This window comes from Gasterosteus aculeatus, chromosome 4 (genome assembly GCF_964276395.1).
Source record: "Gasterosteus aculeatus chromosome 4, fGasAcu3.hap1.1, whole genome shotgun sequence".
Classification (NCBI taxonomy): Eukaryota; Metazoa; Chordata; class Actinopteri; order Perciformes; family Gasterosteidae; genus Gasterosteus; species Gasterosteus aculeatus.
Window position 1 is genome coordinate 29038701 of NC_135691.1, and position 23370 is coordinate 29062070.

At 43.3% G+C, this 23370-nt stretch overlaps 1 protein-coding gene across 1 annotated transcript; it reads right to left on the bottom strand.

Annotated features, from left to right (window-relative positions):
- Positions 1-59: 59 nt before the first annotated feature.
- lrrc17 (leucine rich repeat containing 17) lies at positions 60-18197 on the bottom strand. Its single transcript, XM_040174825.2, has 5 exons — positions 17811-18197; positions 9994-10347; positions 8753-9236; positions 3303-3458; positions 60-973 (listed from the first exon to the last, which is right to left on the bottom strand). Exons 2-5 carry the CDS (start codon positions 10267-10269, stop codon positions 531-533), a joined length of 1359 nt encoding a protein of 452 aa, XP_040030759.2. The 5' UTR covers positions 10270-10347; positions 17811-18197; the 3' UTR covers positions 60-530.
- Positions 18198-23370: the final 5173 nt, after the last annotated feature.

Genomic DNA, 23370 nt, shown 5'->3' on the forward strand with positions numbered 1-23370 from the left:
GATGAAAGGGCAACAAGTTTGTTCCGTCTATTTACACTTACACATCCGTCATGCCCGTATGAACAAAGAAAAAATGAACCCAATTTTATTTCCAGAAAACAGGTAGACAATGTCATACAATATTTGCACAAAAGGATCAAAAACAGCTTTTTATGAGAGGAAAAAAAGTGTATCCGTAACTCAATAGTAAAATGACTGTAACTGAAAAGAAGCGAGCACCTGCAGTTCATTGTGTAGGACATTCAAAGATACGTCTTTGTGGAGGTTTTTAGATCTGATACAGACTGGGCTGGTCATGCTCTGCAAAAACCAAAAGCTCCTAAATCATTTCTCATAAGGTAGAAAATAGCAATCAAAATGTGTTTGATTTTTAAATTGATTATCAAAATGACAACAATGTTTCATTGCAGAATTCGACTCTTCCTGGTCACGTTGTTTAGCTAAACATCAAAGTCTTACCTTTAGGAAGTCTACCTTCATTAATCATCAATCTTCTTCCCTCCATACTACCAGTCTGATGCACAAACACTCTAACTCAGCCTGATGATCTCAAACATCTTACGCTTCCTCTCTCTCAGGGGCAAAGGCAGACCGTCGCCCTGCATCTGCCCCGTCTCCACCATCTCTTCCTGTGCGTTGTTCTCCATCCCCACCTGTCCTCCCTGCTCCGTATCCATCCATCCATTTTGTTTATCAATGGGACAGTCCCCGTTGTAGGTCTTGACGTAATCCTCCACGCGCCAGCCCCTGAACTCCTTCGGCTCGGAGCAGATCAGGCCGGTGTAGGAAACGCCCTGGTGGTGCTTGAGCCAGTGGATCAGGTAGTGGATGTTGTAGTCACACATCCAGGGGTTGTTCTCCAGCGTGAGCTTCTTTAGGAAGTAAAGGTCCTCCAGCACACCGTACTCGAAGTAATGGAGGCTGTTATTGGACAGGTCGAGCTCCTGGAGGTGGAGCAGGCCTGCAAATGAAGCTGGGAAAGTAAAGAAAGTTTGGAAAAAATTAAGTTGGCATCTCAAACTGCTCCCTGGAGGCTAAACATTCTGGACTCTCTGGACACATCCTGAAGACACGGTGCAACATTACTATTCACGTTGTGGGCACCTTGCCAATGTAAGCCCAATATTCACCCTCTTTTTCACTCTCTTTTGGTCTCCACCAACTCCGAAAGGTGATATCTGACTGCTGAATGCTCCACTTTAGAGGAGTCCAGTTTGGCTTCCACTTTCTGGTTCCCTCTCGTGAAAACACCGTTAGCTCTGCGCGCAGTTTTGTCGTGACTTAGCGCTGTTGGCTACGATCCACCGGCTCCACCGAAGCTATTTCGAGAAGCAATGAGAAGCGACAGAAATGCTCCCAATCTTAAAAGAGGAGAATGTGTGGAACACGTAACACATAGTCACGATAAAGACAGCACCGAGACAGAGACATGAAAGGAAAACAGACTCTGGCGATGATACTCTTCATTCATTAAATCCATTTTCTATCACTGTAACAGATAAGATCCTGTTTGTGCGATCTCGTCCTTCAACCATAAAGATTACACAACAAGATAGACCTGTATGAGAGTAAAGAGGAGGGATGCAACCTTACTAACCCATTCCTTTCCATGTCTTATCTCTCTCAGAAGACTCGTGACTCTCCCAAAGGGGCTACTGTTAATTGCTTTTTGAACCACTGCGGCCACAGAAACCCCAGTGTGGTCTAATTTCCTGCTGCGTTGTTGTGCAGGAAACTGTGCCAAAGCTTTCTCTATAAAAATATGTTCTGTTCACGAGAGTTTTTCCACCCGCTTTAGTAAGACACCCATGAGGATCGGTAGTAGCCACCAGCCCACCAGCCATGAGAGCAAAATATACCTTTTAATGCCCACCCCCACCTCCCCTATGACCCACCACCGCCGGGTTTGTCCTGCCTGTCTGGGCCGTGCGGGCCGATGTGAGCAACAACTTTCCCAAACAAATGACAACAATTTCGAAGTCTCTGGTAACCGTAACTACACAAATCACTGTTGTGTCAGTGCAGCAATTACATGATTGTTTGCAGTTATGTTGCTGCTTCAGTTATAGAAACACAAGGCAAGCAGGATTTTCTACAAAGGCTTAAAAAGCGCTTCGACTGGTAATTTAGTTTTAGCTGCACTTTTGGAGTTCCAGACGGGCGGGGCGCTGACATTGCCACAATTTCTAAAATTTCAAGTTACCAGTCATAGGAAAAGCGCATTAAATTAACCTTCAAATATAATGTGCTGTTCTGTGACTGTTTAACTTATTGTTTGTCTTTTGGGGGTTTTAGACTGCGAGGAAAAACCACAACAATCTGGCAGACACATCGTCCAAAACTAACAAGGAAGCGACTGTGCATCTCTCTAATAACCCCGGTGTGCCGGAGTGAGCGAGAAACATGAATGAAAGGGCACGATAAACAACCTCTTATTATGAATTACAAATATTTTATTTTTCTCCAAATATGAAATTGCTTAAAAGGAGAAACCCAGACCGTTACCATATGTCACAAGCTTACACATTATCTGTTCTTTTCCGTTTCAAATGCAGTCTTGGACTCAGTGGACGAGCTGCAGTAGATTGTTGACATGTGTTACAGGCTAATGAAGAAAGCTACAAGGTTTTATAGAGGACTTCCCTTCCGCGCAGGAAGACATAAACTCAGACATCATTAGGCTTGAGAGAGTAATGAGTCTGCCCCTTATTTGTGCCAGTCAGAATAATGATGGGACAGAATTACTATGCAGAGCTGATATTTTACATCAGTAAAATTGATCCTTTAACACTATTATCTTGTTTCCCAATTCCATTTTCTCCAATCTTTCCTTGTTCTTTATTTCACACTGAGAGTCATACATTTGCTTATATCAAGTTTCAAATGGGACATTTTTGTGGTTTCTATCAGTATTGTTTCATCATTGTCATCGTCCATGTTTGAAGATTATTTCTTCTTCTTATCACCAGTAACAAAACGTTAGTAACAAACAAACCAGTAACAAATACTTTTTTAGAGGTATTAAGATGTCAAAGCATGCTCTAATTATATCACATTCTGTGGGTTTTTATATTTCCTCTGTGTTCATCCATCGGTCGGGGTCATCGGTGATTGTTAACTGCTAATGCAGCTTTGACAAAGAGGAAAAGATAGCTGGCGTTTTGATAGGATATGTCCTTGGTTCTTGTTTTATGGCTTTAATGGACAGATAATAAAGTAAATGTGGCTGAAGGATAATGCACTGAAGTGCCCTGATGCATATGCTCAGGTGTGTGTGTGTCTGTGTGTTGCACTTGTTTTACCTGTGCCTAAATGGTGCAGGTTGTTGCTGCTAAGGTTGAGTTGCTTGAGGTCTTTGGAAAGCAGGAACTGTTTGGGCCTGAGATGTTTGATGGTGTTTCTCGACAGATCCATCTTCACTATGTCGGAGGGCAGTTCATACGGGATGTTTTTCAAATCTGAAAAGAATGAAAAACAATTAAATGTAATTTCAGCAACAGTGACGACAGCTGGAACAACAGAATGCATATCTGCAACGATCGAGATGAAATCCTGTATTCCTGTTGCTAGGTTTACAGGACGGAGGCCAATGAACTCAGCATACAAAGAGCAGAGCTCCGGAATCCACAGGAGAGCTGGAAATCTGTCTGTATCATTATTAATTTTAAAGATGTTGCGTGGGTTGTGTGCAACATTTAACCGTTTCAAGATGGAGTGTGGATATGTATAGCAATACTTCATGCCTGTTTCCACTCTCTGCCAACGTGATCACACACACACACACACACACACACGCACGCACACACATTTCCCACCGGTAAGAGAACTCTAATGTAGGAAACAGTGATTCCCACACATTCCCATTTTGGTAACAGATCTTCCTGGAGTTTTAAATCCCACAACGCATGTCTCTCGAATGTTGGGACGCTTTTCTCTAAGATGGAAACAACACAGCAAAAGCTTCACTATAGATTATTTGGAGTTTATCTACAGACAATAAATAACTCCACTTTCTCATGGTCTGGTAGTTGCTAAGTTAAAAAAACAAATAACATCTCAATGGCTTTTGAGTCACTTGCGATGGTCATTATACCTTTTTCATGTGTACAAATATACAAATCATCTAAATGGGAGGGCAATGATATCTGTTTCAAACTGAGCAGGTGGCCACGGCATTTGTATCATTAGAATGAACATGCTTGATTAATGTTAAAGCCGTGTAAAGTCGTTGCAGATGAGAGGATACCTGAGGCGCAGGACACTGACTAACATATAATCAAACAATGCTTATTTTTATTTTAAATGGCTTTTATTTCGTAGGTGTAAAAAAAACAAGATTGTGTACGATATGTGTTAATCATTCATGCATAATTACACATTTGGACTTGTTTCCTGCATATATTTATTCAAACAGATCGCATAATTCTCCAGATGAATGCTTAGTGGCCGTTTCATAAAGCAGATTTTGCAGTCTTCGTGCACACGAATTACCGCCACAGATGTTGCAATTTGTCAGCCGACGCATTGCACCATGATTCATAACTGACTAGGAAAATAAAATTGCACATCCAACAAAAAGGACACACTTTATACAGCATGAACACACACACATTTAGCCAATGCCCTGGGGAGATGTAATTATTGTTCAGTGATGCAGGCAGGGACATTTACAGAGGCACGAACAGACTGACAACACGGTATCATTCTTCGAAGTCTGAATAGAATCCCATCCTGCTCAGGTGTACATACTGTACCTGCAACAGTATTTTCAGATTCGAAAAAGTTTTTAAAAAGCTGGCATTTCGACTCAAATTCCCAGGCCCCCTTGTGAAAAATCAGACTTCCACCGTAGAAGCCAAAACAGATCCTCTCTGTCCAATAGGGATACAGCTGTGGACCTTCTGTGTTTGGTGATTTTTAATGGAAGAGCTGTTTCCTACTGTCCCTCTGCAGACTGCAGAATGAATTACATGCACACAGGTGGAGAGAGGACATGTCAGGAAACGTGAAAGCCATTGACTCATAACTAGGTTTGGACTGCATTTCATTTTTTTGGAGGGGGGGAAATCTGCTGGAGTCATTATTTCAGTGCACATGTGAACATGTGTGCGTATAGGCTTTGTGCGTTGCTACTAACTGTGGAACTCCCTGCTTGATGCGTCCCATAGTACCTCTGCTATGAATTTAGATTGGACAGTTGGTTTTTAAATGTAATTTACATGATGGATTGTCAGTTTAATCATCTGGTTTATGTTAAAGTGACAAGTTTGATTTGAATTAATTTGATGTATTGCATGGTAGCATTAGGTAGCAATGAATGAGTTCACATGGAATCTTTAATCTAAGTGACATATCAAGAAGAATGTGGAGAACGTTCTGTTGTTCTGTTGCACTTTTTGTTAGATACATAACTACTGAAGGAAAATCTGAATTGTGTTGGAATCTTTTCCCGAAACATCATTTAACACGAAACGTAATGAACCTTTCGTGTTAAATGATATTAATATATATTTAAATATAATTTTGTCCAGTGCTTCTACGCTCTGTATTTTGTGTCCTGTTATGTTTGGGCTTCATGCAATACACACAACGGTATTTGACAGTTTTGACTAAATGTAGAAGCAGAGGAAAAAAAAATTTCAAACGTACAGACAACTCTGTTTGTAAGATATCACTGCTTCAACTCAGAGACAAAGCAAAAAAGAAAATAAGCTTCCATATTAGACTTAAACAATTGTTTATTACAACCACTTTACCCTTTTTCAGTGTTATATTTTAAAACCATAGCAAAAAGGTTTGGCTGCAGAACGTTGTAAAAAGAGTTACAAACTAATGAGAACTGTACAGGCCTGATCTTAATTCGGACTAATAAATCCAGAACCTGTCTTGCCCAGGACTGAGGTACACGTAATTGCCACCTTTTTGCCCCCATGTCACCATAACCATAGTTCACTGAGAAAAACAAAATAATGAACATCTGAGAAATCTGAGAAAAATGATTTCAGTGGAATTTCCATGTTCTTTTTTTACAATGACCTTTTCACCCGAGGGGGATTTTTTTTTTCCGCTCTCTTCCTCAGTCATGATTTCTGCCTCCCGATCCAATGACACCATGGCGGATTCATTTTTTCTGCTGACTAGCTGCCCGCTGTCTGTGATCCAGGAGGTCCAGGGAGAGGCTGACATGACACTGTGCACGTACTGTAGGTGTTTGTGTGACTGATAACAAGCCGAGGCACCACATATATGAGTCACTGTACTGTAGCCTACCCAAACAGCCTGTGGTTTATATGGAGGTTTTATGTTTCCCCCTAAACCAAATGAGGTCTTGACCTCATGAGCACAATCTAGAACTTGGCCAAAACAAGCCATACCACCGTGTAGGTTTCTGAGCAACATTATGAGATGTGTTCAAAATAAACCACCTGGAATGAGCCAAACGGCTGATGTGGCTATAAAAAAGAAAATTTGATTTAGCACCAACAAAACTCATCTGACATCTACTTTCTTGCTAATACAAAAATCTAGAAGGGTATTTGGTAATTTCCGATATCTGCTCAATTTTAAAATGTGATTATGTTATTTTTAATAATTGCATACTTGCATTACCTGCACAGTAAGTAAGCCAGAACCTACAGTTGTCTATAAAAATAATCCTTTACTAGCTCTGACCCAATACATCAAATAGGTACATTTGTGTATAAAATGCTGTTGTTGCTATAATGGCTTTACAGACTTCTTCAACAAGGATGCACGGAGGTACTTAATGTGCCCACTGTATAGATGGGGCTTAGACAGAAGGCCTCCTCTGATATCCCCACAGAGGACTCTCCGCTCCACGTCCCATCTTTGAGAAACAGTCTAAAGAACTCCCATGTTAACTAACCGCTTTGTGGAGCTTTGGCGGCCGGCGCCTGGAGCCTGAAATCCACTGTGGTTCACTTCCAAACAGTGTGAGGGAGACAGGGAGAAAGAGATCAACAAGGGAAAATACATTTGTTTGCTGTTGGCAAGGCAACAGAAAGATCAGAATAAGTTTCCACTCTGCTCTGGGTTTTCTAATTATTGCTCCTAACTCGCTTTCCAGTGCGAAAAAAAACAATTATGTTTGCTCCAAACCCAGGAACGCATTTTTTCTGACCACTTGCATTTTTTTTCTAAAGATGCATCTGACCAAATGTTTGTTTGGAAAAAATACTCCTTTAATTCCAGTAGAGGAGAAATGGATTAAATGGAACTTGGAAGCAAAATGGATAAGAATGTCACAGTCATGCAACTGATATAAGAGAAACTGGGGGTCTAAATAATTCTCTTGATGAAAAACCTCTATCTGTTGTTACATTTAGAAAGCATGCTGGTGCTGGATGATAGAGCAATTAAAAAAAACTATAAATAGAAGAGATTCCAAACCTCAACTTGCATCAGCTCACAGTATAACGTATACTTTATTTGTGACCCTGCAAATCAACAACACAGAGACCATGTATTGAACGCCATGCACAGCTGTCGTGTATTACGCCACATTGTGGGTGTTGGACCCAACATGGGGCATGAGTTAATCGACCGGATGTAAAGAGTTATTATCGAGTACATGAGAAGAAGAAATGATCCATTGGAGAGTAATGTCTTTGAGAAAAACAGACACTTTCTCTGTGTTTCAGATATAGAATTGACACATCACAGGCGCTGCATTGTGTGTGGTTTTTTCCTCCTCCATCTTCTGTGAAATATGTCTTTCTGAGAAGAGCATAGGCTTTCCATTTATAAATGTGCTTAATTGTACATTAAGATCAGGGAGTTCACTTGGTGTGAAACAAGGACAGAGGCGATCTTTCAGTTCAGTGTCGTGACACGAATGCCATTTGGGAGGAGGAAGACGAGGACGATACGGATAAAAGGAAAATCAGAGCAATCCAACAAGAGACAGAGCTCACGTAAAAGTACCCAAAATCTACCTGCAAAAATTCCGAATTTGTTATCCGTGCCTCCAGACTGTCTCGAAAAACACTACTGACCCACTTTTTATGGAGCGCTGGACAAGTTACAACGTCTACGATTGCAGCTTCATTGTGGCATTTTTACACACAGCGAGAACCAGATGTGAAAACTGGAAGAGCTGCAAGAACCGTTCCTTCCCCTTCGCTCCATCTCTCCTTTGTGTATTGGCAACGGTTCCTGCCCGCAGCTTTCTAGACTCAGTGCTGACTCAGCTATAAAACTGGCAACACAAACAGGGTGCGATGCTGGTGGTAATCACCGCCCCTCGAAATGCCTCGGTGAACACAAAGCTGTGGAAAGTTAATGAATGCATGATTCAAATTGGAATACAATGCACAATAACACAAACGCTCCACCCTGCGGCCCTTCAAACGGCTAAGCAATGCAACTGAAATGGGAAATGATGGTCCTCGCTTGAAAGCCAAACGATTTTAGTTTGACAGCACAGACTATGAACAGCCTGCTCCTTGGCTCCAAATCAAGTTCAGACGCCTCAGGTGGCAAACCTGATCAAACAAACGCTTCTTTGCTCGCTCAGACATATCACAATCAAATTAGACGGCAAATTCCTTCTAGAGAATAACAGGGCAATCTATCGGCGTTTGATACATTTGCCAGGAAAAATATTTATTACACATGCCAACTATCAAATAAGAAGCTTCATCCTTTTTCTGTGTACAAGGTACTTAATTCAGTTTCTCACTATTGTGGGCGTGACACAGTTAAATCACATGACTGAGACAGACAATCTCACCTTTGTTGCTGCAGTCCAGCAGAGGTTTGGGGAACATGTAGGTGTGGCACATGGACGTGGCTTCCGTCACTTTTATTGGTCGCCCCTGCTCCTTGCCCCCCGGCTCCCCGTCCCCCGCGTCTTTGTCCGCGCACAACAAGGTCACGTTCAGCTTCCTCAGCTTCTGGCCCCTCAGCGAATGGGGCTCCGCACACTTGGCGAAATTGCCGAGGTTGCGGTTGCTCGGCACCTGCAGGGTTCTGATCAGGTTGTCTAAGGCGCATTGGCAGATCCAGGGGTTGTCGTAGAGACGGAGGTAGGTGAGCCTGGTCAGGGGGAGCAGGATCTCCTCGGTGGCTGTTTTCAGTTGGTTGTGCTGGAGGAGCAGGGTGGTGAGCTGGGAGAGGCCAGTGAACGCCCCGTCCTCCACCATGGAGATGTGGTTCTGCTGGAGGTCCAGGCTCTTCAGCTGAGTGAACTGGGAGAACATGTTGTCCCTCAAAACCTAGAGAGAGAGACGCAAACTGTTGGTGTCTGTGTGTATTTCTCATCTCTTCTAATGTCTGTCTCAAGCAGAGCTTTGTCAGATTCAGAATGATATAATGTTCAGCTCTCGTGCTGCTGGATGTTCCACTATGATCTCCAGCTATTTCCTCACTCCATCTGTGCTGAGCCTGAATATATGGCTCTCCTGAGCAGTGAGGCTGAACCAAAATAGTAAAGACGTGAGCTATAAAAAAGCAAAACGTGACATAAAAGCTTAATTTATCCGAACTGTTGAGTTGGTCTTATTTAATATCAGCATAAGCCAAACCTTCGACCAATTTGTTTTAAAAACAATTAGCAAGATATAGCTTTGATAATTAAATTGTCTTTTTATAGAATACATTTAAATAGTTTATAATACTCAGCAGAACCCAACTGGCCCAAACATCCAGCTAAAACTGAACTAAAATCCACTCATTTTTTCTCTCACTACTCACTCAGTCAGCATCCCAACTCTTTAAACATTAAAATAACCCCTAATTATATGAATCTGTAAAGGAAAAGCTTTTAGTTTCATTCCCCTCCACACCTGTGACACATATCCTGTGCGTTCGCATGCAAACATACGGAGCAGAAAAGATCGTCTTTGATCCGGCACCAAATAGATGGTGCACAGATGCTCGTGGTATCAACGAGGCTTGAGACCGTAATGCACAGAATAGCGATGCGTTGGGTCCGCAAAACTACGTGTTGACTCTCTAAAATGCTGCACAAACCTGAATCTTATTTTTTGCCAACAGCAGGTGGTGAATATCTTTGGGCCAGTCTTGCATCACGGTGGTGAACTGCCTGTCCTGACAGTCCAGGTACTTCTCGCCTGCCTCCATGTACTCCTTACACTCCTGGGCTTGACGTCTATTCACCTGGGCCCTGCCTCTGCCCCGTACGCGCCCCCCGGCGCCCCTCTGCGCAGCCCCCGACCGAGGGCCCCTCCGGGGCTCTGCTGACCTGAGCAGCAGCAACAGGAGGACGGTGGCGAGGACACGCATCATGGGAGTGGAGAAGAGAGACAGGGAGGCCGCTGTTGGAAGACTGGTGTGGCGGGACACCGGGGGGTGGGGCGGTCACAGCTGTGTGCGTGAAGAGGAAAACAAAAGGTGAATTTATAAAAGTCTTCAACAGCCAGTTCACATAAACTCCCCTATTTCGCTGACGGTAAACAAAATCACTGATTCTGGTAAAAAAAAAAATAGAATGAAATAAAAGTGTCTGGGGTGAAAAAGGGTCAGCTACAATCTTTCTTCTTGGAGGGACGGCAGCTTGCAGCCGATCACCGTCTCTCCAATAGAAATACAAGAAATACAAAGATGAACCCGAGCCAAACCGTGATATGTGAATTTTTTATTTGATGAATGTCTGTCTTGTCATATATTCTGTGTCTTTTTCAACGTCCTTTGCCACCGAGATTACAGACACAAAGAAACGAGAAGTGTGGCTTGGCACAAAGTCTTGTATATTCTGTGGGACAGTTGCTTATTGACACAATGTTTTCTCACAGCGCAGCAACTTGCAGGCTTGCAAGCGTTGATACAGAGGCAAAGTTACAACAACAACAAAAAATCAGTTTGTAGGGTTAAAGCTGAGAACATGTAAGAGACACATTTGTTACTTGTTAAGGTGTTGCGGGTTAAATTGTGGTTGCAGCTAAAGCGACCTGAATGCTCTTTCTCTATACCTTCAGTGTCGGGTCCATCTCTTCTATCCGTCTTTCTGTTTTCATTTTGCTCTCTTGGACTTGATGACTCTCTCAATTGCAAGATATGTTTCCCTTTCAAAAAAACATTCCTATTGCATACACAATGTGTCAGATCAATATGCCACATCCATCCTCATCCATCCCAATACAAGACATAGCCTGTTGAACAGATCTGCCACTACTGTAGTTATCCAGCTCCAGCTTTAGCTTGGATAAATAAAAAGCTTGACGTTTAGCTGCTTTCCTTGTTGTCGCCACAAGGTTGCCATGAAACAAATCTGAACTACAAGAAGTTAAGCACATCCCCCCCTTTCTCCCGCCAACCATGTCTGAAAAAAGGTCTTACAATGATTATTCCTAACAAAATGACGACAAAAAGTTTATTTTAAGAACTGATTGTTTTGACAAAGAGTTAAAAATCTAGAGAAGTTGGGTTGTGTTTATAATATAACCTTATCTTGGCTGAGCATAATGAGTGAAACCCAGAGCCTGCGTTTTCTACATATCTCGTCCTAGCTGGGGAGCAGTCTGCCACATCCCCCCCCCCACATGAAACACACTGTAATAGATATGTGTTAATTAGAGGTGCTGGAAGGCGTATTTGAGCAGAACCAGGCCAGCTGTTTCAAGTCTCTGGTTTTAATGCTAAGATAAAAACAAGCTGCCAGCTGGAATTTATTTTTTATTTAACCAACACATATAGTGCTGTCCATTGTCTCATCTCAATCACCCCAACAAACTCTCCGTAAGAAAAGGAAATATAGGCATTCCCCAAATTGTCCTTTTAAAAGCCCTTTCTGACGTCTCTTCGACTAACCGCCCCGATGGTTAAATCTCTGTTTCTCGCAACCTTGCTGTGTGACATTTAGTTCTGCCCCACTGTAAAACTATCACCAACCGCATATTTGCAAACTTGGAGACTGGACCTTAAGGTAAAAAGTATTTATTTTACCCACTAAACCACTTGCTGCTGGCTACTATGTGAATGTGTACGTCTGCTTTTTGTCTTTTGCATTTTCTGGTAAAAAAAAAAAACCTAAAGAAGTGAGTCATGGATCCCTTGTGATCAGAGGCATGAAGGCAAAGACCACAGGTCTGCCAAGAGACCTAACACGCACGCACACACACACACACACACAGACGCTGATTCAGTCCAACTGCACCAAACCGCGGCCCCCTTACAGTCTTCCAGTCTCCCTCAAAGTGGAACAAGCCCGTCAATGCAGATGGTGTCTTTCCGTTGTGAACAACAGACTGGGCATGTTGGCGACTTACAGATAGAAACAGCTGGGAATGTAGCAGGGGAGACACTTTCCAATCCATTCGCCGCTCTTCAACTGTCTGACTGTAAATCGCCTTAAATGAAGCGAACACTTGAGTTTGGTTTCCTTCCCTACAGCCGTCCCATAATATAATATGCTTCTGCTGAGCCGTCACTCCAAACCCAAAAGGAATTGAAAAGGTTATTCTCAGCCGCCAGCTGTCAGATTGGGTCCCTCTTTAGTGTATATCTTCATTTATATCTATATGCCCTCTTCGATTTATATGAAGCTGAAGCAAACGTCAAGACAAGCTGAATACTGTTGGTTCCCCATCTCTCCGTGGGGTTACTCTATCGGCGAATTGGGGGCTTGAATGTTAAATTAACCACAGTCTATGCTGACACACTTAAAACAATGTTCTTCCCTCTGTTGCTTTCAGTTGTTATTTCAGCGTGCACCAGATGTGCCCCTCCTCCACCTGAGGCTCTTCCAATCAGCAGCAACGTCATGACCATCACAGGATTGCAGCCCCTTTTTTGGAACACCAGCGTCCGTACTGCGAGGGGGAATGTGCCCATTCTTGTGCCTGTGACTGAGGAGGCTGATGAGAGACGCGTTTCAGCACAGGGCCGGACTTGTGCCAGTCCAAACATCACACCAGACTAAACTGGACTAACGTGGGAAGCATGGAGAGGGATCCAAAGCCGACCCAGACACATCGTCTCTCTCTGTTTCTGCATAACTGCTTTAAGGTGGAGTCATTTGGTCCTCTCGTGTAGACTCACTGTGATGCCAGCAGTCCCCAACAGCGCACCTGTGATATCTGTCGGTTCTGCTCAGCAGATACACACTCGGCTGCAGGGGACGAGTTTCACTTTTTTAAAGCAAGCTGAGGAAAGAGTTCCGCTTTTACTGCACGTTTAAAAAGAACATTTTATCATTTTCTCTGTGCTTTTATACTGTAATCGATGCACCATCTCCAAACCGCCAGGAACAGCTGTGCATGTGAGGTCTTTTCCACATGCACAGCTGTTCACCAAATCTCCGCCTGTGAGAGCGATGACCGGGTCAGCCTGTAATATTCATGACACATGCCAGTTGGGACTTTAACAAGCTCGACCAGGCGTTCCCGGATCCCGGTGGTTCACCTCTAGCCCATACCAGCCTTTATTTAGCCCTTCAAGTCTGCTATTTTTTCCAACCTCAGCTCCTTTAGGTCAGTCGCCGCCAACCCAAAAAGATTGAGGAGAAGGCCCTAAGGAGTTCATGCACTTCTCCAAGGACATTGCTGTGAACACTAGCAGACTGTTTTATTTGTTGCCATTGCCAGAACGTGAATAAAGTTTGTCTAGACATGGAATGCAGCAGCAATTTGTTTCTCATTTTGGCAACTAGAAAAATTCTCCCCCGAGCTAAGTCGCCCCATGAGCAACTCTTTCGGTCAGATTATCATCAATCCAAGAGAAAAGGAACAGATGAGCGGTGCACAAGGAAAAATTCGCAATTAAAAATCCGCCTGCTGCTTCAGCACCACAGACAGCACCGCGCTGACGTCTCAGACCCACAGCAGGGGGGCTCATGAAGTCTAAAAACACGATAACATGAGTTACCTCATCATTCGTAGCATTCAGAGCTATATTTAGTGTTTCACCCGACTGAAAGTTTTGTCGGTCTATTTACTTTGGTAAGGACTCGAATCCAGGTCATTACCAGCATGTTGATTGGCTTGTATATTGGATGATGATTATCAGACATTTTATGTTTTGTGAACTTTGCTGGCTCAATTTTCGATACTTTCACGTTCCAACTCGATGAGGTGGATTTCCCAGGGAGACCACAATCCAACAAATCATCATCATCATCAGATAGATTTACTTTTAACAGTAAGAGTGTCATTATGTAGTCTATTATGGTAGGGATTAAGTGACCAACGTGGACTAAAAAAACACTGCATCATTGTGTCTGAGATGGAATAATCATTATCCGGGGATTAGACGTAAATCTCTGTAATGGCTCTTTAAACCAAAACAATTTATGCAACAGTGTTTTAGACAAGTAAGGGATCAAAAGTACCCAGCGCCAGAGTGCTCTCAATCAAAACAAACCTCTGAATATATGCTGAAGAATTTGTTTCGGGGCACCGCGTGCGGGGAGTGTAGCGTTAGAGCTTCGGTCCACCAGAACATCGTGTGTCTCCCTGTTGTACCAGCTTCAGTCTTCACCTGAAACCAGACTGCTTTTCTCGTACTCTTTACACAATTTTGTGCTTTTGGCTTGACTTCACTGGACGCCATGGAGACAGGAAGTTACCAGAGCTACAGCTAACCCTCTATAAGCGCCAATGAGTGTGAAGCAGGGAAAACTTCGACATACCACACACAATTAACCAGTATATTAATGCAAATGTCCAAAAAGAGAGAGAATAACGTGAAGTAGAGTGACGTCTTCCGAAACCATCTCGTGGCTCAGACGGGTAACCTCCGGCGACCGGAGGAAACACAGACATGTTGCCCTCTAAAACCATCGCAGCCCACATACAGCGAGAGGAGACACTCCCTGGCCTTAAGAGGAATACAGATGTTAGGAAGACCACAAAGCCAGAAAGGAGAAAGCACTCCACTCTGATGCAATATAAATACTAGTAGTTGTACCATCTACTCTTTACCTTTTATTTGTTTAGCTCTGTTGTCCTTGTTTTTAGCTGCAATGTCAATCATCTTAAAACTCCAGAAAGAAGACATGAATCCTAAACAGCTGGTGAACATCTGTATTTTTTAACCCAACACAGGGTCATCGCACAATATAAGATGAGATGCCAATAAGATGGCCGGACATTAGATGCCCCGCAGGTAAGCGGCAGACAGACACCGCTTACGCTGGTAAGCTAAAAAGGAAATTGTTCTCCCAGGACACTAATCCTGAGCAAAATGGAGAATGACTGTCAGACTTACATTCACTTAATTGATCACAAACTCAAGTCCAAACAAAGGCTGGACGTGTTAATGAGAAATGATTTGCTTACGAAGCTAAATCCACTTTATAGGATGATACAACAGGACAAGCTGGCTTTGTTTGTCCCTAAGTGGCCAAAATCCAGTAACCAAGAGCAACACTCCTCGTTGACGCATTTTAAAAGAACAGTTCAACCTCACACCGGACATTTGAAAACACCTCCCACCCACAAGCACCGTTGCTATACTCAAATCACTCTTGACTGGCAACCGGGGATGGAAATGGTTTCGACCTTGAGAGGAAATTGTCTGGAAACACAAGGGGCCACTTTGTTTAAGAGAAAAAGCAAGAACGAGCAGGGAAAAGGCCTTTTCTCCTTGGCTGCTAACAGAAAAATGTAAAAAATCCAGGTGAAAACACAGAAGCACACAGAAAGTCTGTCGGGCAGCTAATTACAGGAACGAGGAGAACTTCCAACTGAGGAAGTTCTTTTTTACTCCAGCCAACCTCCCGGCAAGATGACCTTACTTTCCTCCGGGGCCGAATTCTTGCGTGAAGTGTGCCCCGACCTCTGTGGCTCCTTACCATACAACAGACATCGCATCCAGCTTTAAACTAAGAAAGCAACATAAGGAGAGAATGGCAGTACAGCGGTTGTGAAGAATAGAAGATGGGTGGGTGTTGGGGGGCGTCTAAGAACAAGCCTCGGATCCTGAAGCAGAGGTGGGGAGGGTGACGGACGCATAAAGGAGCGACAGAGACAATCCTAACACATCCCCCGGGCCTAATTCAAAACAGGCACGTTCATCCCTGCAGAAGAGGGAGGAGGGGCAAGAAGGGGGGGAAGAAAAAGAAAATTGCACTTTGCTTGCTCGCACGGGGTCAGAGGTAGTAGACTCAGAGGGAGAAACTCTGCGGTTGAAACAGGCTAAATTTGTGCCTTTTGTGTGTGTTCCAGAAACCCGATTTATCTTTTCGCTGGAAGCCGGCGCATATGAATAGGAATTGTAACCCAAGAAGTCAAAACCCGTGCACATGCGTTTCTGAGTCCATGCCACTGCTATGAGTGTGTGTGTGTGTGTGTGTGTGTGTGTGTGTGTGTGTTTGCGTGTGCGTGTGTGTTTGTATGTGACAACCGGCCAGTTTACAGCAGATGTTATGCAGACATCAGAGGGGTCTCCCCCCTGTTTCTTGGCTGTTTTGAATCTAACGACTAAACACTCGGCTCCGGTATGTGTGCAGAAGAGCTGCGATGTTTCAAGCTTATCAATTGTGAGCCAAATTTACAACATACATTTTTCTGGTCAGTAAAACATTAGAAAACTGAGATAACGTAAAAAAATCTTGAGGTCCTTGCATCTGCTGAAAAAAAAACCAGCCATAACATTTTCAAACAGAGCTCAAAAACACACACACCCAACGTGTCCATTATGTTGTGTTGGTGCCACATCTGCACTTATACGCACACACACACACACACACATGCAGGCACAGCAAACACTCCCACTCTCTCTACGAGAGAACTTAAACTTAACTGCGACAAGCTGAAACAGCAGAAATTTGAGTAAAGTAGGCTTTTGTTGGACTCAGAGTGAACTTGCAAGTTAAGCATTTTCTGTTCCCCCTTTTTTATTGATGGAGGAGGAAAACCTCACGTTGCTCCTCACTGTGCTGCAGAAATCTGGAGTGCTCCAGAAACTCGACATGCTTACTCTGTCTGACTCTGGTAATCTTACACCCTCTAAGTTGGGAAATCTGTACAGAAAGGAGCTGACTGACAAATCTCCTGAATCGCAGCTATGCCAACATCTTGAATTCAGGTGCTGTCAATGTTTCAGTGAAAATAAGTCATAAAGTGGGCATGATTGTCCAGAGACAGTACAAGGAGGGTCCAAGTGAGTAACTTAACCCATCACTTTGCCAGAAGAGGTGCCTGACTCTGTATGTAAGTTACAGAGGCGACATAACGCCCAATGACATGGCAGACTGGTGCATGGGAACACCGGTCAGTTACATAGCAAAAGCAGCAAGGACACATCTAAAATTAGCCATTGCATGTTGTCTTTGTTCAAAATATGCGATTTAACAACATAAGGGTGCATTGACCCTCTATAAACTCCGGCCAACTTCTACTACTCCAAACTCAAATTTGGAGTTGGCTAAATATGCAACTACATAGTGATGAATTTAATAGCTTTTTTGAATAGAAATAGTTCATTCACATATTCGACATTGTATCATTTACCGAATGCGCTGTTGACACTGAACAAAGTGTTTGGACGTGTCTTATCTTCAAATCACTTAAGTAAGCTTTCAACATGAGGAAGTTGTAAATGGAAAAGAAAAAGTGAAGTCATTCAAAACCTTCAGAAAGGAGGCAGACGTTTCGACCCACTCTGCAGCCTAATAACCAATAAACTGCGGTCTTCTTCAGAGCCTTAAGGGAATTTGATTTTGTCACCGGAAACTAAACTGCGGTGCCAAGCAATGCTGGCCAAGACAAGTAATCTTGTTTATTGTATCGCGAAGGTCTGGGGATTTGCAGCTGCTGATCAGATGAAAAATCCCATGAAGATAGACAGAGCTAATGCACTTTGGTTCAACGTGAAGGTGTCTGTCCTACCTGTGCAGGGAGAGAATCTGGCTCAAACTCATCCACTCGGACCTGCAGATCTCCGGTTGATCCCGCGTCCCCGGATCCTAATCCTGTCATGGGCGCTGCGTCTAAGCCAAGAAAATCTGCATGGCTGCCTTTAAAGTTAGAGCCTGGAGTGAAAAACGAGCAACTGGCTGCTCCTCCAATCTCTCTCTCTCTTTCTCTCTCTCTCTCTCTCTCCGGCTGCTGTGCCTCACTTGCTTTTCACCCACTCAGCGGGATAATGCTCAGAATGTGAGCGGAGAGAAGGGGTGAGAGTCCGACCGTGAGCGAGGGTAAAGCTAGTCCTCGAAGGAGCCACAAGTCTGTGTCTGGTTTAGCATTACACACACATACACACACTCGTGTACACGTGTAGGAGGGCTGTAACCCTGCACCGGTCCCCCCTCTGTTAAAACAATGGACCTCCTCCAGGATGTGCTGCTTGCCGGCCTTTTGGGGCCGAGAGAGAGACACTCAACAATGCTCTCCAAACACCAATTGGACTAAATCAAACGATAACGGGGTGTAAAGACTAGAAAACATCAACTAAGAGCAAATGCAGATTGTAGAGATGTATTATTTGGCCCTGAAAAGGGATGATGAATTGGTGAATTGGAGTATCTCTCTACTGTCCGAGAAAGAAAGCAGATACAAACGCTGACCAAGCCTAGGTCCAATCACCACAAATTCAAAATGAGAAGATAGAAAACTGAGGCTGACGTTAACTAACACAAAGAATGATCCCTGTCTTATCCACACGGTGAGGTATACAGCTGATCAAAGAAACCAATGATCGGCAGTATTGGTGCCCAATCCTTCATCTTGCTTCATTCACTTCATTTGTACCGCATGTTGTCTGTCCTAAATGCAATGTAAACGCATCCGCGTAGCCTCGATACTTTCTCAACTTGTGGCGTTGCATAGTGAAGTCTTTGACGGGTATTAAGCACTCGGGAAAAACCTACTAAACCAACCTACAGGCCTGAACGCCACCACGGCCATTAAGGTAAACAACGTGGCATTGACTGACATGTAAAAAGCCACGTGAAATCGGGTTGATTTGGCCGTGTTTGGGACTGAAAAAGTTGGATCTCTGCATCCCTAATATACATCCATCTTAATGTTGCAATAATGTCCACATTACTATTCATATATCTAGACAATTTGTGTGTTGATGCCGCTTTAGGTGGAGAGAGATTGAAAGAGGGAGAAGCAGGGCATCGGTCCTCTGGGTGGCAAAGAACTCCCCCGCCTGATTGTGTGAGGTGTCACGCCCTCAGCCTTGTGGCTGCAAATAGTAGCAGTCTTGTTCCAAAGCCTCAGTCAACTCGACAACAGTTGTTTCCTAGAAATGTGCCACCCATCATCTGGACCGCATCGCTTCACAGAAGCGCAGTAGGTTGAAACAGGCAAATAATACATCTTCAGGAAGGAAATATCTCAAAAGAGCCTTTGGTGACCCGACCTTGACATTTTTCTTTTCTCCAGCACCACATTTTCTGCAGTCAAGTCTTCACCTTGGCTTATGACCAAACAATTGGTTGTTGTGTGATTTGTTTGCCACGTGATGAATCCTCATCGAGCTCCTGCTGTCTGGTTTGAGGTTAACTCTTTGTTATTGTTTTGCGCTGCGGTGCTTCTGTATATTTACTTGTAGCAGCGAAGATTCCCACCACTCTCTACCACTTGTTGCTATCATGAACCGGTTGGCCGTTCTGACACAAAACAGCTCCCCCAACAAATAGTTTCAACCGCTAGCAGGTGGCATTCTGTGGCATTTCCCAGAGCCACAGGACGGTGATCCCCGCTCCTCAACATACTGCCGCTTGCGCTGTCCTTCTTCCCTCCTCTCTTCTCCTCAGACAACACGGAGTGAAACAGCTCCATATTAGGACCACCACTCTGCACTGGCTTTGTTTACTGCCAAACACTTGAAAATAGCTGGAGAGCACTTGCAACAGAACAACTGTTTTAAGCTAAGTAAAAAGAGGCTTCGGATGCAAACTGGTACAGCGATGTAACGGGCGCAATGTCTTCCGAGGTGCAAAACGCTCTTCCTCTGTCAAAGCTAACCTCGTGCATTGTGTGTGAGTGTGTGTTTGTGTGCGCCCTCGCCCAGGGGTGATGTCGGTCTGTGCCAGGGCCAGCTGTCTCCTGCCAGCGAGGAGATGAAGGACGAGCGCCTTGTTAAAATGCTTCAAACACATTCTTTAAAGAGCCGGCTTGACTCTTGAACTTGAGACATGTTCATGGCGCCTGTGTACTGTGTAAATGTCAAAATAAATCTATGATGAAAGCACAACGTGTGATCATTGCTATTTTTGTCAGGGAGCGGAGTCGCAAGGCCTTTGTTGTGTTTTTAAAAAATACTGTCCGTGCTGGATATCATTACTAAAAAAAAAAGAGCTTACACAATCTCGGGCACGGTTCATTTCTGTACAATTTGCACCATCCAACTGAATGAAAACATCCATTCAAGCATACCACGGCTTCTTGGGAGGTAGGACATCTATCCGGATGTCGCTGTATTTCATTCTAATTGTATGCTTTCAAGCCCGATGAAACTGCATTTCCAGCCTTTGTCACCGAGGGTATATGTTGTGAATGGTGACTGCTTTCCTTCCCCAGGATTAAAATATCAACTCTCTAAACAGTTTCTGGTGTGCTCGCGTTTGTCAAACAAACTCTCTGAAAGCCAATTGTGGGGCTTCCTGCAGCACTTAACAGCCGACAGACAAAGTTAAAGACAACGGAGCATTTAGCTGCTAAAGAGTCAAATAATTCCCTCAAGAGCAGATGGAGAACCAAAGCCACAAGAGGAGTGAAAATTAGACTTGCAATGATCAAGGGGCAAGAAACAGGGATGATCTCAGTGGTTTGGAAGCAGACTCCAACAAGGTCAAAGGAGTAAATTGATACTGAACTCTGTTCTGTTCTTGGTGGAGAATGAGAAGTTTTCATTTATTGTAACCATCCAGCTAACTGGCGTAAATGTTTTATCAATCAACGCTGGTTCTCTGCTTTTTGTCCCACGCTGTTCTGACGAGAGGAGACCGGTTCCCAGTCAATGTCCCCTGCTTCTCTACCCGGCCGCAATCCATCACAGAAGGAAAACGCATCGGAAGACATCATGTGCAAGCTAAAAGGAGCATTGGGGATGCGACTGTTTAGACAAAGTGGATGATCCCATATGTCCGAGGCCACAAACTTAACTCTTATTTAATCACTGAATGCCTGCCGTTAAAAGAGTGCAGCGCTGAATGAGTCCACGCTCGGCAGGCGACACTTCGAAGACAACCAAGCATTGATCAATCTTTGGACGAGGAAGCAACGTCGTCGTCTTTTTGGACTATATTTTCTCACTGTTTATGTCTTCCATTCTTCCTGCTGTGTGTGGGCTTTTCTCCTTCTCCTCTTACTCCATCTGGCGATTTATTTGTTTTGCATCATTTCTTCTTTAAACACTAACTTCCTTCTTCTCTTTCTTCGCTGAGCCGGGAGAACGGCTAGACGCCACGTATAGGAGTTTATGTGGAGCACTCTGTTACGCAGAATGATAAAAAACACAAAGACCCTTGAAACATCTGGGATTTGTTTGTGGATGGAGAAATAAAGGATGCAAGAGAAGAAAGAAATAAACAACACAATGGATGACATCATCTTTGTATTTTTGCAGGATCACTGATCACATCACATAACAAGTGTGGGTGTCTGTTAAAATCTGCTTCTGGGTGTCACGTTGGATCATAACATCTGACCACAGTGAACCGCAAAGACTAATAAAGGCTGTATGGAGAAACAATAAATAGACAAAAATGCATCTAAGTAGGTGTCAAAAAGGACAGTAACAAGTCAGTCTAGTGTAATGACTAATAAAAAGTGTGTTTCAAGTAATGATCCCCATAATTCAGGCTAACAGAAGGCTGAATGTTTGAATACATTTGTATTATCTGCTACAAGAACGTGACTGATGAATAAATCCCGGTGGACTGCGTTCTGTCCACCTTCTTCAAAAAAAACTGAATTTGTAGTAAAATGAAATGTAAAAACGTTGCTTCGTTATGAAACATTAAACTGACTCATCTCAGCACCAGACAGTAAATAACGTCTGTACAAGTCAACCATTTTAACATCATGCTTTTTCTTGGCCCAAGTGCCCGGATAAGATGTAATAGTTATTAGCATACTGCATTGCTCTTCTCCCTCGCTGTGATAAGACAACGAGACTTAGGATTTTATCTCTCACATGAGCACATGTGTTTTGTGCAGGATCATTCTTCTCTCCGAGGAAACTAAGTGATCAAATTCTCCTGAACAAGAACAAGATCGTATTTAATGTTGCAACTTTAGGGAGTATTTGGGGTGGAGAGGATTCAATGATTAGCAAGTCATCACTGTGCACTTATTTTATGACAGTTTGGGGCATTTTGCAATTTAAAATTGATCTCCACACTGGATGCCACGGACTTCTGGTCAAAAACATACATGTGCGACCTTTAGCAGAGCAGACAAACACCTAAATTAACGTAATATTAGCTCCAAGACTACATAGCTGTTCTCCCGGAGGGGAGTGTTGGGGGAGGTCACAAAGACAACTTATCAAGCACCGGAAATTTCCACTGCCAAGTCAACGTTAGTCCAACGAAGCACCATGTTTACTGTGAAAATCGAGATGTATTCATGTTAAACTCATTTGGATGGATTTGTGTTGAGCTCATAATATGAAGAAGCTTTTGCTTCACGAGAGCCTCCAGCTCCCAGAGTTTGTAGCATAGAAGAGGCGTGGAGCCATTTGAATGATCAAGTAATCAGTTTTTACTTTGTGACTGAAAGAAGGACTGAATTCTTTCAAAATGTGTCATCTAAAAAGAAAACACTTAATAATCATATTTTAACACATGTATACTTGCCCTTCCTTATCTTGTCAAAATAAAACAAATACTCCAAAATGTAAATTGTAGAATTGTTTATTGGATTGTAAAGCAGCATCCACTAAACATTTGTAACATTTAGGGGTTATTTTGGAGCATACCGAATTTTCCAGTTTGCTGATTTGTAAAACCATCAAAGGTTTCTTTGGTTCCACTCGTAAAGTCGAACAATCCGGTTATTTCTGCAGCTCTGTCTGACTGCATAAACCACAATGTCCTATCAGAATGTACTACTTTCTTCCATTGCTGCATAAAGAGTAAACTCACATGAGATCATCCTGTACTGTAAAACCAGCATGTGTTTATTTCAAGCATAATTTCTTTCTTTTCGCCCTGCAGAAGGATGATGTGTTCTTTCGATTTTGGTGTATATATGTGTAGAAAACCAGAGGTGGATCGTTTAATAGCTCATATGTTTTGTCCTATCCTGTGTATCTATTTGTTTCTGTATGCATGTGTTGCAAAGGTCAATGGAATCAAGCAGGATTTGCTTGACTGCTGATGAACTGCTGATGAAGAGATGTGTTCTCTGGCTTTGAGTTATCTCACACATAACATTTGATTTTTACAATCACCTCAAGAATATACCAATTTGGCTTGCTCACTTTTTTTTA